This window comes from Phaethon lepturus, unplaced genomic scaffold (assembly GCF_000687285.1).
Source record: "Phaethon lepturus isolate BGI_N335 unplaced genomic scaffold, ASM68728v1 scaffold30686, whole genome shotgun sequence".
NCBI classification, from domain to species: Eukaryota; Metazoa; Chordata; class Aves; order Phaethontiformes; family Phaethontidae; genus Phaethon; species Phaethon lepturus.
This window is the reverse complement of record NW_010547361.1, coordinates 1-16,122: the sequence shown is the minus strand read 5'-3', so window position 1 is coordinate 16,122 and position 16,122 is coordinate 1. Positions and strand designations below refer to the sequence as shown.

The 16,122-nt window shown below is 44.2% G+C and overlaps 1 protein-coding gene across 1 annotated transcript; it reads right to left on the bottom strand.

Moving 5' to 3' along the window:
* Window positions 1-254: 254 nt before the first annotated feature.
* On the bottom strand, window positions 255-16,115 carry INCENP (inner centromere protein antigens 135/155kDa; the record flags this gene model as incomplete). Its single annotated transcript, XM_010289626.1, has 16 exons — window positions 255-469; window positions 1,207-1,366; window positions 2,516-2,629; window positions 4,206-4,296; window positions 4,566-4,738; window positions 5,297-5,419; window positions 6,200-6,320; window positions 6,705-6,814; window positions 9,155-9,289; window positions 9,377-9,494; window positions 9,801-9,852; window positions 10,402-10,480; window positions 12,330-12,363; window positions 12,570-12,621; window positions 14,618-15,387; window positions 16,018-16,115. Coding segments are annotated over 16 exons (2,445 nt in total), but the record flags the coding sequence as incomplete, so codon positions are not given.
* Between the last annotated feature and the right edge of the window lie 7 nt (window positions 16,116-16,122).

Below are 16,122 nucleotides of genomic sequence, written 5' to 3'. Positions count from 1 at the left end.
AAATCTTCACCAGCTTAAAGCTAAGGGTAAAAGGAGGTGCATCTTTCTGAGGAGTAGCTCCCAAAAGCTTGCCGTTTTGCCTAACAGTGAGAAAATAAGCCCCCAAAACAGAAAATGCAAGAGGCCCAGTAAAAGCTGACATTTATTCAATGCTAATACCTAAAGATTTAGAGATACTGAGCAGTAACTCTTTTCTTACCTAGAGAGACAGAAATGCATACACACTGCTCCACAAGAAACAGCCACTGCCCACCTCAGTACTTTTTCAGGCTGTATGGCAGACCCAGAACCGATTTGGCTCCTGCAAACGGCGGGGAACTCCACACAGCAGAGCTTGTGCGCTTGAAGTAGCGCGGTTTGCTTTTGTAAAAGATGTCCTCCAGCTTGGGGCTTGCGATCACCCCAAAGACTGCGTCAATGTTCGGAGGGTTGTAGTACTGGCGGATTACAGCTTGGCTAAGCTGATTCCCTAGAGAAACAAAAGATTAAATTTTCATTAATTTATTTTAATTTAAATTGCTGTGTAGGCTGTTTATATGCAATGTGTTCCCGCTCTCCTCATCTCTACTCATACCGAGATTGCAAACGGGAGAAATCCTGCAGTATTTGCTGTTTTAAAGCACCCCGTTTAAGCCCAAAAATTCACCATAGATCACCAGGAAGGCAATTGCTTGCACTGAATTCTGACCAGGAACTAGAATAAGTTTGCAAGAGTCAAGGTTTCTCAGCTTTTCTTCCTGCAGATACTATTCGCTTCCCTGCAACTTCTTAGCTCCCCTGGGGCAGGTGGACTATGAAATCATGGAACTGAGTATTTCAGAGCCAGAACAACAGCCAGTCTGAAACCTGGTCTCTGACATCTGGCATTACTTTGGTTTTTAAAGCCAAATCAATGTCAAGCAGGCTCAAGGCCAATGCGCTAGTTCATAATTATTTATTTCACATTGGCAAAATGACACTAGCAGCTCGCGGCAGTTTAAAAGCATATATGTTCCCCCAGCATTGTCGCAAGAAGATCCCCAAGTGGTAGAGCAGCACTTGCCTCGGCACTCCAGCCACGCTGCTGGAGATGAGTGCTTTTAACTACGGCGTGCAAGTAGGAGGAACTGGGCGACATCTTACGCCAGGTCTTACTATCCGTCGGAGCAAAGCTGCAGGAGGGTTTGTTGGGGATCTCGGGACAGATATCGACCTGCTAACACATACCAGTGGCCCAAGCCGGAATGGGCTTGCGAGGCTGGCTTTCGTCATCAGTAGAGTCATCGCTGTTCAGATCCATCCCGTAGTTGTTTGGACTTGTGGTGAGGGGCTTTGGATCTTTCTGGGCCTGTGGAGTCATCTGGTATGAATTGCAGACAGGTGAATTCTAGAAGACAAATGCATTCCAGAGGCGTGAGATGCAATAGCACTGCTACCCTCCCGAGTTGCAGCGAGACGCTTGTCGACTAGAATACCTCAGTATCCACCTTTTGCTTTCATTGCGTAATTGAAAAACCTGAAGTTCGGCAGTCCTAAAGTTTTGACCCAAGTTCTAAAGTTTTGACCCAATTATGACTTTGCATTGCCTTCTCCTGTTTAATTAGGCTGCTTAATTGGCTGCGTATGACATGAACAAGCCAGCAACAGATGCATCTAATACATACGGCAGCTCCATTCATTTCAAGGAAGGTTTAAATGGAGCTGTTCCATCCTCAAAGCTGGAGACAAGTAATGTGCTTTAAGTAGTCTGCAACCAAACCCCTGGGCTTGTTTAATAATATTAAACTGATTATTACCATATTACCATGTCCAGCTCAGGACAAACTCTTGTGATTTTTATTAGGAACGCATGACTGAGAACTGCAAATGATGAAGAAAAACTTAAAACTGCAAATTTCACCAGCCATGAAGCATACTTCTAGGGAGTTGAAAACAGTTTTTCTTCCCTGTAAGAGGCTGCCTTCATAGCTTTGTGTCCATTAACTCATATTTCACTGGTTTTGCATTTAAAGATTAAAATATGTAACTGTACAAAGAGATAGAGTATTTGTTTTCAATGTTCAAGACACGTACATTCACCTGCAGGTTTTTCTCAAGTTCCAGCAGTGGCGAGGCCCAAATGCAATACTATTCCACAGGCTCTGCCGCCATCCCGTGGCCGTTTCCAACTTTGAACTTAAATAACTATTGCAGCATCTCTTCTGCCCGTGACGTTCATCCAGTATTTAAAGAGGAGCTTAGAAAAGCAAGGCAGCTTTAACAGCCACTCCTTATCCTGACAACAAGAAAACTCTGGCAAATACTTGCTGCTTCCCTTTTACTTCCTTTTCACTCCACAAAAGTCATTTAAATACACAAGGCTACCAGGAGTCAACCTCAGATAACCGGGAAAAAAGTTTACAGAATCCCTTCATTATTGAAAGGGAATATAAAAAGCAGAGGGTAAAACTGCCCATTGCAACAGCATGTCAGTGCTGGAATCAAAGTTCTCTGATGTCATCCCTTAAAGAAGCTTCACCAGAGAGAGCAGAATTACCTCTTCGTTTTCTAGGTGCTGTGTTTGGGCTATATCTTTAGCCTTTTTTTCCTCTGGCAGTTTCTTCTGTTCTTGCTCCTGCCTCTTCATCTCTGCTAGCCTCTGCTCCTCCTGCTGGCAAGCCAACATCACAAATCAATTAATCTTATGAACTAAGCTACACTGGGTTTATCCTTAATTCAGGGATCCATTTTTTTGATATGCAAGAAAAATATCTAAGCATCTAGTTGCAAGTCCTTGCTGCTTGCAATGCTAAGGAGCACGTTAAACACAGTGCAGACAGTGAGCAAATGCAATGCAACAGTTTGAGCTTTCCTCAAAGTGGCACAAACAAATTGACCTTCCCATTTAAGAGCATTAGCTGCCTTCCTCTGATAATGCAATGACCTCATGCTTTGAAAAACTTGCTCCCAACTTTATCTTCAGGATATAAACAGAGACCAGCTGAACATCTACAGATGGAAAAGTCTGAGCTTAGCCTCTTTTTAGACTAATGAACAGTATTTTTAGAGGCCAAGTTATCCCATTATACAGTAACCATCTCAAACAGGTTAAAAGAATATCACCCTATGCGTGCTTAGTTTTTCCTACTGAATCTAAAGGAACCCAGGAAGCTGCTAACTCAGACATCTAACATCAAATGAAATAAATCCCACCCAGTCATAACGGCCAGACAAGTTGTAGAGATCTACCACCAGCTGCAGAGAGATCTACAGAGTTGTAGAAAGATCCACCAACTTCACCAAGCTAACTGACAGAGCGAGGGGCTTGCTAGGCGCGCAGGGATCCCCACCGAGGAATTCAGCTCCCTGAAGGTGGCTGGACAACTGCTGTCAGTGTGCTAACACCACAGCTCTGCTAAGTGGAGTGACAATGATTTTAGGCAAATGTTGGACAATTTCCAACCAACTTTTCCAACCCTCTGTTCTTTCTCACAAACCGTCTTGAAAGTGCAAGTTCTCCCAGATATTGTATAAACCAAAAAGGAACAGTCCAAATAGCAAAGGCTTTGCTACCAATTCCTGGCAACTACTGTGTGCAAATCCTGCAGAAGGGACATTCCAAAAAGCTACCCAAACACCACCTGTGGGCTTTACCTCTTTGCCTGTGAAAGCGCGTGCTGCGAGTTAAGCAAAAACCTGAGCCTATCCAGCTGCAGTTGCTTTTTTCAAATCGCGTGGACTGCCAAGGCATCAAAAGTCCCCTCTTCAATACCACAAGCAACAACAGCTGCGTAGTTAATCTGTGCTGGCGTGACCACTACAGAAAATAACCTGACAAAGTCTACAGTCTGAACTCGTGGTTCTGCTGAAGGTGGCACAAATGTAAAATTGAGACGTTGCTTCTGAAAAATCTGGGATGATACCCAGATATCTGTTTGATACCAAGACAGGTACAGATACACTTGGGCACAGAAATGGGGAAAAGCCAAAAACCTCATTTGCATTCAACGTGTGCTATCTGCCCTTTCCTCTTGCACTGTTGCCATCTAAGGAGAGCAAGCATACCTTCTGAAACGGACAGAGAACAGACTCTGGGTACGAGCACCTTTGGCTGGCTCAAATTCAGAAGTGCAACAACTCACTCATCAGGGTTCTCAATGGCTTCACAGCTCAGCTGCTCCTAACAGTAACAGCTACTGAAGTCAGATCCACGTGGCTCTACCCATCTACAAGAAGAGAGTACGTACTTCTTTCTTCTCCATCTCCTTGTGGAGCTGTTGTTTAGCAGCCAACACTTCCTTCTGCAGGCGAGCAGCCTTCTCCTGCTGTTCACGTAGCCTGAGAACCAAAGCAACAGACCATTACTCCCAAATACAGTGCCTGCTGCAATCCCCTCTTTCTCACAGCTTTTCAGGACACTCCCCACCATACTTCCTACACTGAGCCCAGAATTTCCTCTTGGCAGCTCAGTACCCATGATGGTCCAGAGTTGCACTGACAGCACAAAGTAGCTCTTCATTGCTTGGGCCTTTCACTAGTGCCCTCTGTTCCTGCTTCTTTTCAAAGTCCCCACACAGAATTTAGCACATAAATGGGTATTATCTTACTTTTCTGCCTGGATCCTCTCTTGTTCCTTCTTCCTCTCCAGCTCCCTCTCTGCAGCCAGCTGTTTCTCTCTCTCCTGTTCTGCCTGTCTCTGCTCAGCAATCCTCCTGGCACGTTCCTGCTCCTCTTCTTTCCTCTTCTGCATTAGCTCCTTGTGCCGACGTTCCTCCTCCTCCTGGTAAGCCCAAGAAGGCAATTACTCACCTTACACTGTACAGGAACAGGCTCCAGAATAAAGGAGCCAGAGCACCTTATTTGAACCAAGTCTCTAGCACCTATCACTACACAGCAGGGAAACAACTCGGGGCTACAGTCCCAGTGCTTTCAAGGTAGGTGCATCATCTCTCCAGCTACTTCAGTGCTGGCCTTTCCCTGCCCACAATGTACCCCAAAGGGCCCAATGGCCACCATGCTCTGGATCGCCAAGAGAGAGGTTTAACAGAGATACTTTAATACTTGCTGACCTACAAACTAAGGTCTTTAGTAAGAAGCTGTCCAGAACTGCAGAAGAAATGTGGGTCACAAACCCCACTAACAGCTTGCAGCATATTGCAAGCAGCGTCAGGAAGCACAACATTGCAGAGAGCTTTAAGGACAAAGCCTCTCCGCTACACCAATCTTCACTCGGTTGGTTCACGTTAGTACTCCCGCTGGATTCTTGCTTACAAAGACTGTGGCAGATTGAAGCCGTTCTAACTGCACACAGTGTGATAGGATGGGCTCCAGCACAGACCTGCTGCAGTGCTTTTTGTTTTCTGGCCTCTTCATCATGCCTGCGCCGGGCCTCTGCTTCTTCCATTTTCTTGGCAGCTGCTTTCTTTTTGATCTTCTCTTCTGCCAACCTTTCTTCCCGCACCTAAGACACACACATAGCTAGCTGAATAACTAAGTCTCAGATGGGACAGTTCTCTGTGCACGTGAAATATCATAGCGGTAAGTCTCAAAGATGCAGAGCTCCCACATGGGGGAGCTCTCATGGGGCAAAAGCTTCCTTTTTTGCCACCAGGAGTCAATGGGACCTGTGCTGTATTTTAAAAAGGTAGTATTTAGAGAAATTACCATCTTCTACATCTCTACAGGAAGAGCTGATCCTATTCTGGTATTTATATATCTAATACCACAAAAGCCATCAGAATATATTTTCAGAAGTATGAAATAAGAAAAGCAGATGGAGACAATTAAAGCAAACAAATGAGTGCTATGGTCACATGTGCAAGTTGTCTGAAAGTCTCAGATACAAGAAAGGGTCTGGAGGAAGTATGTTTATTTTCACCTCTTCATCTATTTGTCAGATGGGAGAACAACTTCAAATAAAGCCTAAGGGCCATTAGGCTGGCTTTATCTACTTGAAATTCTTCTCCCATCTGACTAACAGAGCCTTAATGAAGCCCGTTTAGAATGATAATTCTGGAAAATAAGGGGTTTCATCTGCCATTTGCTGTAAGCAAGAGAAAGGCAGTCACTCAGAATCACCACGTTTCTGGAAAGGTCTTTATTCAACTGTTCTCCAGTTCATTCTCTAGATTTCAAGCAGCCTCTGTTCCTCTCTTTCTGGAAGGCACACTCATGTGGCATCATCTACCTCAATAGATTATGTATTCTCCCAAATAAACTCTGTAGGTATATTGGGCCTTACCTTCTCAGTCTTCTCATCAAACAGAGCTATCTTCTGCTCAATGCGCCTTTTCCTCTCTTCCTCTATTTGCTCTGCCCTTTCGCGAGCTTGCAACACTTTGCGCAGGCGCTCCTCACGCTTCCTATAGGACACAGCCCAACTTTATCGTTGTAGTCCGGCTAGGTGAGCTCCTTACAACTCAAATACAAGGACAACAGACACAGCTCTTCTGCAGCATGAAAGTCAATGAACCAAATACACCATTCATTTAAACATTAGCAATATTTTAAAGCTCCGAGACAGAGGACTTACGATGAAAAGCTGAAGAAGCAGTCAGCTAGGATAGCTAACTTTTTATGAGCATTCTAAATAGATACTATGAGCACAAATACTGTCTTTGTGGTGTGAGATCAAGCTGACAAGAATTTTTGCTGCGTATGTGGACTCTGCAAGATAAAAGGCCTAGATATAGGGACATACAGGCACACAGAGGGCAGTCCAGACAAGGCAGAAAGCATATACTCACAGCTTTGCCTCTTCTAGTCGCCGTTTCTTTTCTTCCTCCAGTTTTTGTTTTCTCAGCTGCTCAGCTTCTTGCTTTTTCCTCAGAGTCTCTAGCTTCTGTCTCTCCTTTTCCTGAGGTGGATTGAAATGTGATTGTACCCACCTGCCAGGGCTTCCTTCTACCTCAATTTGCTGAGGCTAAGTCAGGGCCCAGAGGTAAGATCCAGGAACTGCAGCCAGAACCAAGGGATGGTAACAAGCCTGAAACAGAGCTCAGGTAGTCTGTGATGTGGTCACAGGTGTTTGGGAAGAGATGCGATGGAAAACAAGGCAGTGGTGTTAATCTCACAGAGCAAGAAAAGAAGCTGTGAAGTTGAAACAGAAGCATCAGCTCCCAAAGTCCAGGCAGCTTCCACCAAGACTGCAGACAGACAGCACTGTGATTTATGTTGGTAAAAAGAACCAAAAAAGCATGCTAATGCCTGGCAATGATGCTGACTTCCTGCAGCGAGCGTAGGGGACAGATGGTGCTCTAGGAAACACCTTGCTTGCTTCAACTCAGAGCTCCCACTGGTGTCTTTGCTTCCCACAAAGCTTTATCTCATGGCAAACCACCGCCATTTAGACAGAGTGCTTACAGCTTGTTTCAAGCGCACCGTCAGCCCCATATGTCATCTAGACAGAAATGTAGGGCGTTTGTCCCATTTTCCCAAGCTGTCCAGCTAACTCAACCTAAATACACTGTCAATTAGAAGAGCAAGATCCAGCCATCACTACAGCCACAGCAAACAGATTAGATAAACTAATTTAATGCCAGATTTGATACTGCAGATGCCTAATTATATGGGTTGAAATTACAACAGGCCTGGTCTTAGTACAAACCCATTGATAAGCACAGTGAAATATTCAAGATCTTATGCTGGTCTCCATGTTGTAAATGATTGGTGTTAGTGTCCAAACAGGCTAATTTAAAACTAACAATAATATCTTATTGTTCTGGTGCTATTTAGTTATGTTTAACCCACACACAGAAAAAGTCCTGAGGGGAAGTTGCCCGCACTGGAATAAAACCTAAAATATTACATTCAAAAATATAACATTCAGTGAACTAAGAGCAACTACAGATGTGCTGGTCAGAAGACTCTTTTCTTTCTCATCATATCAGCTCCTTTGCCAATATAGACACTAACATCATCAGGAACACGAGCGAGAATGAAGCTTGAATCCTTTGCTACTTCCTAATCATAGACCTCTCTCAACTGCCGGAGTGCAGCAAGACTCTCCAAGCAGTACGACCATGACAGCTTTAAGCAATAGAAAGAAGTTCTGATATTAGGTTGCCAGATATAAGCTAGGTGCAGGAAAACCAGTTTTGCAGTATGCCCTCCTCTCCCTCCCCAACTCTCCTGCAAGTGAAAACAAGCCCTAGAACTACTTTATTTTGCAAGCAATTTGTTGGATATTAGAAGTATGAGCAATCTATGCTTGGCAGGCTAGCTTCTAGCATGTCCCTAGGAGCATCCGTGAAGCTACACCTTTGCACTTGGCCTGACGCTGTCAGAGCGCTATTCTGGAATAGGCACTACAGCACAGACTGAAACCTGCTTTTTCTTGAACACTGACTTCTCTTCTGAGCTAAATACCAAATCTGAATGCAGATCAGGTAAGAGTGAGGGCTGCCCATCAGTGATGCAGGTAGTATTCCTAACATAAGTCCAACCCATGTAATTAAATGATCATGATATATGACCAAACTGTCCTGCGTAAGTAGAACACAGGGAAAACCAGCTCCCTTTGGAAATCTAGAACCAGATCTTCTCAAATCCACCCACCCACACAACTATTCTGTTCAGGATACAGGTGCTTCTCCTGTGATGCTGTAAACTTCACTGTAGAGGCATCTGCCTGCAAACAGCAAAAAGCAAACAGCAAAGGTGTCTTCGCTGTTCGTAACAATTATACTACACTGATATTGATGCCTCCTGGATTTGGACGCGAACATACTTGTCTTGCTGAACCAGCGGTCTCCTATTCAGGACAGGCTCATGTTTCTTCCTGCTTCAAAGGTATGAAAAACCTCAGAACATCAGAAGCTTGGATTTAAGAGGCATTTGCTCAGATCTCACTCATTAGAAAAGTCCTAGTAAGGAGACTTTGGATGTGCAGACTTCAGTTATATATACACACCTCAACTGCAGTATTCCAAATCCCCTTAATTTTTGTCTCCCAGTTTTCATTTCCAACTGTTACTTGCTAATACCACAGGGGAATGCTACAGTAATAAAGCTTAGAGTCCAAATTAGAACTCTTTAGGACGCTGACTAATCACAATTTTTTTTAGTTCATTTAAGTGTAAGCAGACAGCTTGAAGTTACTTCTTAGTTTAATATGGGTTGAGAAGTTTCTTGCACATCTGTGGTTTAACTTACTCATCAGACCATCATGTACTAGCACACAACAGCCTCTTCTTACCTTGGGATCAGATTGGAGAGGAGTGTTGTACCTGATAAAAGATTTTATTACTCCATTTCTCCCCACAGAGCTTGGAGTCATGAGGAGCTGGTTCTTCTGCACAGTGTGCAAAAACGTTTTGAAAGGACGTACAACCTAGGAAAGGAATGCCAAAAACAGCCCTCAGGAGTGTGAGTAAGAAACAGGGCCTGGTGAAGTACATCAGGGTTACAATGATCTTACTTTGCTGGCTGGAAAGGTAGGGGATGGGGTCTTTCTTCTTAGAGGAGAAAGCCCTCCATCTTCTGCTTGCTGATTGTCATAGCGTTCATCCACAGCTCTTTTGTAACTTGGCTTTCTCCTGTGAAAAAGATAGAGTCCATCATACATGCCAAATCCTGATTGTCTCAAAGTCAGGTTTAAAAAAGGTCATAAAATTACCCTATCTTAAAAGATATTCCATTGTGTATGCACAAGTAGCTATCCAATAAAAAATTTCTAATGTGACAGAAGATTCTCTTTTCATAGAGGCAGAGAAAACGTATTGCAAAAGTCTCATAGTCACAAAAGTGAAGCCCTTTAACAAAGTTTCAGCATTGAACCTGATTTGAACTGGGCTACAGATCTCCAGAGGCAGCTTGCAATCAGAATGGTTCTATGATCATACCTGGCACTCTGGGGCGGTTCCCAAGTCTCCCCATTCTTATTTAAGTTGCTTTCTGAAAGAAAATATAGTTTTACAGTAAGTTCCAGCAGAAAAAAAAAATCCCTTCCATCACAGCTTTGAAAGCAGACAACAGATTCAGCAGTTCACTAAATAGCAAAAAACCTGCCATGAATTATGCACAGCAGGACCTTGCTTGCTTTCAGCAAGCAACCGCAGAGCGCCATTCAAACCTAGAAACGCAAAATAAAGCAAAGCTGTCTAAAGTAATTTCTGGTATGCAGTTTGCACTAATGCAAGGCTATTATGCTCTGCACAGACACAGAGCAACTGCTTGCTTCAGAAACAGGGTTCAGCTAGGCCTCCCCCTGGAGAACATGCATCCCTCCATTTTCATTTCCATGCACTTCCCAGGGTGGAAAATAATTCCAGCACAGAATTTCCTAACTGCTGATCTCTTGAAACAAATCCTTGTTTGTTAAAGATTAGATTAGTCTTTCAAACTGGGCTCTCAGATTAACTAGCTAATCTTCCAGTCTTCCCAGTCAGCCTCTCAAAGTGATGACTTTTTAAAAATTCTGCCACAAAAATCCTCTGAAGCTACCATTGTTGCTCGTCTCCTGCGGCTGCTCATTTCTGCTGATGGTTCGAGAGCGAAGCGACATTCGTGGACTATGGGGATTCTGTAGGAAAAGCAGATGAGTTTCAGCACAATTCTCACACAGAAACAGCCAATTACTGTTTCAAATAGTCATGTCACTGACATAGACACTGTCTGCAATAGTACCACAGAATGCAAAACTGCATGCATAGTATAAAGCATTGGTACTAGTACCCAGATTGAAGTCCTAACCTCCAGCTGTGAAAACTACCTCAGGAGACCATCTTGGTAAATTCCTTGATGTCATGTCATCACTAGAAGCACAGAAGCTAACAGAACACGAGTATCTGCAATGAGGGGTGCACTGCTTAAACTGAACAAACTCATAAACTATTAAGGACAAAAGCATTTCAAGTTGGGAATCCGTTTATGCTTGCTGGACTTCTGGCAAAGAGTCAGGCAGCGCTCATTTTACTTTGCAGTGATGAATGGACACACAGGGAGACAGCAAAGACAAACAGCTCATTTCCTTGATTTATCTGTTACAAATGTGATATGCATTGCTATTTGCTGCCTTTGCACTTATAGATATAAAATTACTTCTGTTGTGATAATGGTTTTATATGTCTGTGAGAGAGCAGGCAATGGCTTTTGAAATGCACATTCTGCTATCAATGCAAGCATTAACTCCACTCCCCAAATCCATGCTGGCCAGCGTGTAGGTTGGCAGGCACAAAGCAGTTGGGAGGAGAAGAAAAAAGTACAAAAACTTTATCCACCCCAAATGCTTCTGTAGAGTCTTGTCCTAAGGCTAGGTATAGGAAGCATCTGTAGCGCCACAGAAGGGCATAGATCTAATTAATTCGACATCAGGCCTGAGAAGAATCTGACCTTTAAGTGACAGCATACATACAGGCACTGTCTTTATATGTTCCTATAGACAAAGATATTTTCTGGTTTGAGAAGGTTGCTGAGTCACCACGTGTTCATGCTGCTCACAGCTCCCAGAGGAAGTCTCTGGCAGAAACCAAACCACATTTGGGTTGCCAAGAAAACTGACGATAGACAGCTAGATGTAACCTGGTGACGTAGGCTAAGAATGGGACAGGCTACAAGGTCCCACTCCCAACAGCAGTGGCATAGAAATAAAGGATGAGGATCAAGGATAGATCAAATAGACTACATGGACTAGGCTGTACTTATCAATTCATCAGGGTACAGAAACAAAGGATACAAGTCCTTATTCACAGATCTGCAAAGGAGTCTGTTCATTTTTCTCTTGTCCCTGTTTTCCATTTAAGCTTCTCTACAATTGTTACTCAGGCAAGCTAAAAACCCAGGGACACTAGAAAAAATGATTTTATTTGAACTTTTGCAGATCTACTGATAAGCAAAGCCATAAAAGCGTGTATAAGCCTGTCCTTGCTTAGAGAAGTGCTTAAGGCCACAGAGCTCTACTCCATTGATTCAGCCTTTGCTTATTGAGAATTACTCTGGACAAAACACTGACATAATCCTGAGATTTCTTCCTCAGGAGGGCAGTGAGAATTGTGGAAGGCTATGTTTTGACCTGAAAGATATTTACAAATTTCTGTGGTTGCCTTAAGACAAACTGACAAGCTTTGAATAATCTGCAGGACTAACAGAAAGGTCAAGAGAAGTTTTAAAAATATAGAAACAGTTATAAAGTACAAACTCTGTCCAACTGAAAAAAGTTCCCTGACTTGTAAGAAGGTTATTATATAGGCTCATGCACATACGCGAGCCAAGGGCTCTATGCCTTCTTTGTTCAAGTGCTATGCACCAGGTTGCCCGAGTGTGGCAATCTGTGGCCAGAGCTCCCTAATTACCCAATAACAAATGAGAGATGTATTCAACATGTTTTGCTCACAAGTCCACACAAATGTTTTTAATCTCTGCTCAAATCTTACCAACTTCGAGGGGGTACAAGGTCCAGGAGGAGGCCTGGAAAAAAAAAATAAAAAAGGCAGCCATGTGTAATAGTATAAGGAAACTGGGAAGCCACTTGTTATCTGCAAGCAGTGCATTTTATACCAAGAACGCCACTATAAATAATAATAATAATAATAATAACAACAACAATGATATGTAATAATGTAATAATAATTTATTTATACTAAGTATAAATAAATATCTTAAAGTAGTCTCACCCAGTTTTGTCAACTGTTTCTTCATCCTCTGGCACCTCTCCAGAGCTGCAGACTGCAGGAAAAGAAAAAAGTGCCAGAGCTGTAACACGCAGGTGTGGGCCAAGACTCTTTGTAGGAGCGAAGTTCACTCAAGACTGTTGTGGAAGCATTTTCTCTGCCTCCTGGGTCACTGCCTGCAATTCAAACGCATGCTGCTACAAGTAAGGGCAGCTGAATATACCTAAGTAGCACTAGAAAAAATGCTGCCTGCAATTTTAATAGAAGAAAGCAGATGTTTTCAATTATAGATGAGTTCAAAGTGGTATTCAATGAGCTTACATTAGGAGTGACTAGGTTTGGGCTCAGACTCATTTTGCAGGGCCATGTCCAGATATTAGCAGTAGTTAAACCCAGCATTATTTACAGTCAGAGTGCTGCTTCCTGCTAAGCACTCCCGCTGGCTCAGTGGTAGCTAGCTTTTAAGCACCAGCACAGCCGGAAACTGCTGTTAATAATTAAGAAGGTAATGCAGCCTCAGCCTGAGCGGAGTACACAAGGGCAGACTGTGCACAGGCAGAGCGTACAGTCTGCTCCCATACTTCCATTGCAGATGTTACCGAAGGAAGCACAAACAAACATGCCGTACGCATATCCAGAGCAAGATCTGATGCATTGGAGACACAGCAGACACTGCAGTCGATCAAGGTGCTTTGGGCTTTCAAGCATTAATGAGCTCAACTGGAGCTGCCTGAAACATCTCAGTTCCTCTCCTTACACCTGGAAATTTTGACGAGGCAGAACAACCATGTCAACTAGTGAAGAGGGAAGAAATAAAGCCTTCCTTAAACCTCCCAGGTAATCCAGGTCTGGACAATACAGACTGATCACTTAAACTGGGTAGATAAAGCTACTTCTCTGCCTCCTCTTCAAAGTAACAGATGAAAAGCCTTCCCTACAGTTTCATTTTTTTCTGAAGGAGCCCTCAAAACTGCACTTAAACTTACACCACACTCCACACTACTCTGTTACAAGCACAAGGAACCCTGTACTGGGGACTGCAGTGCTCTGGTTCTGGAAAAACATTCAACTAGGACAGTTAAATTGGTATGGAAAAAAGACACTGAAGTGCTTCTCCAAATATATCCTTCCACAGCAAAAATTGATAACTCTTCAAGAAAAGTCACGTTTATACAGCACAAATCCCACACAGCTAGAACCCTGCGGATGAACCCATTATAGTAGCATTATTTTGGCTGTATTAGTTCTCCCTTCAAAGTAGTATGCTGTGCAAAAGAGCCAATCTCTCCTCACCATCAAATTGTGTGGAAGAGGTTCTCTTGCATCATTTGCATTTCAGGAGCCATTTACTAGTCCACCACTTACTAGCCACTTCTTTCCCTTACCTTGAGGAAAAAAAGAGGTCATAGCCATCACATGATTCTCCTGCACTAAATCCAATGCTTGCATTCCAGTAGCATGGAAGAACATTGAAATCAGTTTGTCTTTCACTGAAACTTGCCTCTATTGCAAACTGTAAAAGTTTGGAAGACTTTTAATAAATTTACAAAGTTCAGCCTCAAAATTCCCTTCTCAAAAGAGAAGCTCTAGGACTAGCAGCCAGATTCTGTTTAAAGAGCAGTGAATTTGTGATAGCTACCTCATTACTCAGAACATATGCAGGCCTTTGTGAGATCCCATAATCCTCTTAAGCAGCCGCCAGCAGGAGCAGACCCTGTTCGTTCGCCAGCTTCCTCCTTAGCTTTGCAAGCTACCGCCACAGGAACTCAGAAGGCATTAAGGCTGTTCTCAAAGTTAATTTACAATGCTGAATTCACAGGCCACAAGCTAGCACAGTTACCTGGGTTTCTCTATTCACACAGGTCTCTAGAAAGCCAATTAGAGCATCCAGGCTTAATTGCATCTTCTCTAGCCTGGGAAGATCAGCTGCTGCACCCAAACTGAAAAACCAGCCCCATAACGTTGTTTTCCTTCAGCAGCAAAAAGCAGTAGATCAAGAAAACAAGCAGGAATGGTGTCAAGCAAACTCATTTGGTGACATTCAAGCTTACCATCCATGTGACTGGAGGACACAGATGACTTTTGCGCTGCCTTCCTCTTGACCATTGTCCTGGTGACAGATTTCCGGATCATACTTTCCCTCTTGCTGGCTAGCGAGTATTTCTCTGCCAAGGAGGTTCTGCGAGTCATGGAATTTTTACCCATCAGGCTTCTGCGCACTGAGCGACGGCTCAGCCTAGAGCCTTTCGGAGTCCCTGGGCTATGTCTTATGCGCTGGAAAGGCTCCTTATCAGAGCCCTCTTGTACCTGAGCAGAGTCATCTACGTCCTCCGGCCCAGACTCATCGCTTAAAACGACTGTAGTATTAGCTGCCTTCACCATCTGCAGCTTAGATGCAGCCTCACTTTCTCCTGCATCGTTTACCTCAGGGGTATGAGGGACCATCAGCTCTGAGGCTGCAGGCACAGGCAGCAATTTGGCATCCCTGCTTTCTTTGGGAGAACCATCACCTGAGCTCAAAAGGATGGTCGTGGAGAGCTTCTCTGCTGGTTTAGATACACTCTTCTGGAGGTGTAGCTCAGCACTAATGTAATCACTGACATCAATTTCTACTAAGGGAACCTTCCCTTCTACTTGCTGGACTGGAAGGGTCTCTGAGCTTTTAGCAGATGTTGCAGCTTGGGATCTTGTCACACGTTGAGGTGGAGAGACTTGTTTGACCTCAGCACTGATTAGTTCCAGGTTATCTTTATTTCGGACTCGTTGAGAATATCGCATGGCGGGTACCAGTTTGAGACTGCTATTCCTCCTTCTAGATAATCTAGCAATAGAAACACTGCATTAGACTGGGACTAGATTCAGGAATAGACCAGAATTCCTACCAAAACAGTCCGTTTGCAGATCCCTGACTGAAAACACAGTAAGCAGAAAGAACATGTCTACATACTTATCCATGAGGCCCCTGTGCGATAGCTCACTGCTGTTCTGTAAGCCTGAGCTGGAGACAGTGCGTGGCTCGAAGCTCTTCCACACGTGAACGGGAACATGCAGAGGAACAAAGCTAAAACAGCTAGGACGAGCCCCCCCCAAGAGCTCAGTATACACAGAGCTACAGCAAGTAACGCACGAACATAATCGCTTTAGAGTAGAAGAGACAACGAGAGAAAGAAGAAACACGGGGATGTAAAACAGAAGCGAGTGACAAACAGCAGCGCTTTTCAGAAGAACCGCGGTGCTCAGGCGCCGGGCGGACCTTTAACGCGAGCACATCCCCTGTGGGGAGGGGATTATCTTCGGGCCACCTTTTGCAGCAGATTTTTTCAGCCTCCCGTGATCTCGCGCCCGTCCTCAGGCGCTGAGGGAAACTCCTGTACTTCACCGCCCACCGATCCGCCCCTCCCCAGCGGCCCTTCCCCGGCTCCCGGCCTCCAGCCCCTCCGCGCGGGCCTACCTCTTCCTGCCCAGCTCCCGGTTCTCATCTTGCAGGGCCGAGAGGCGCTTCCTCCGCTGCCGGTTCTTCTGCGACGGCGTCTTGGGCATCAGCTCCGGCTCGTCG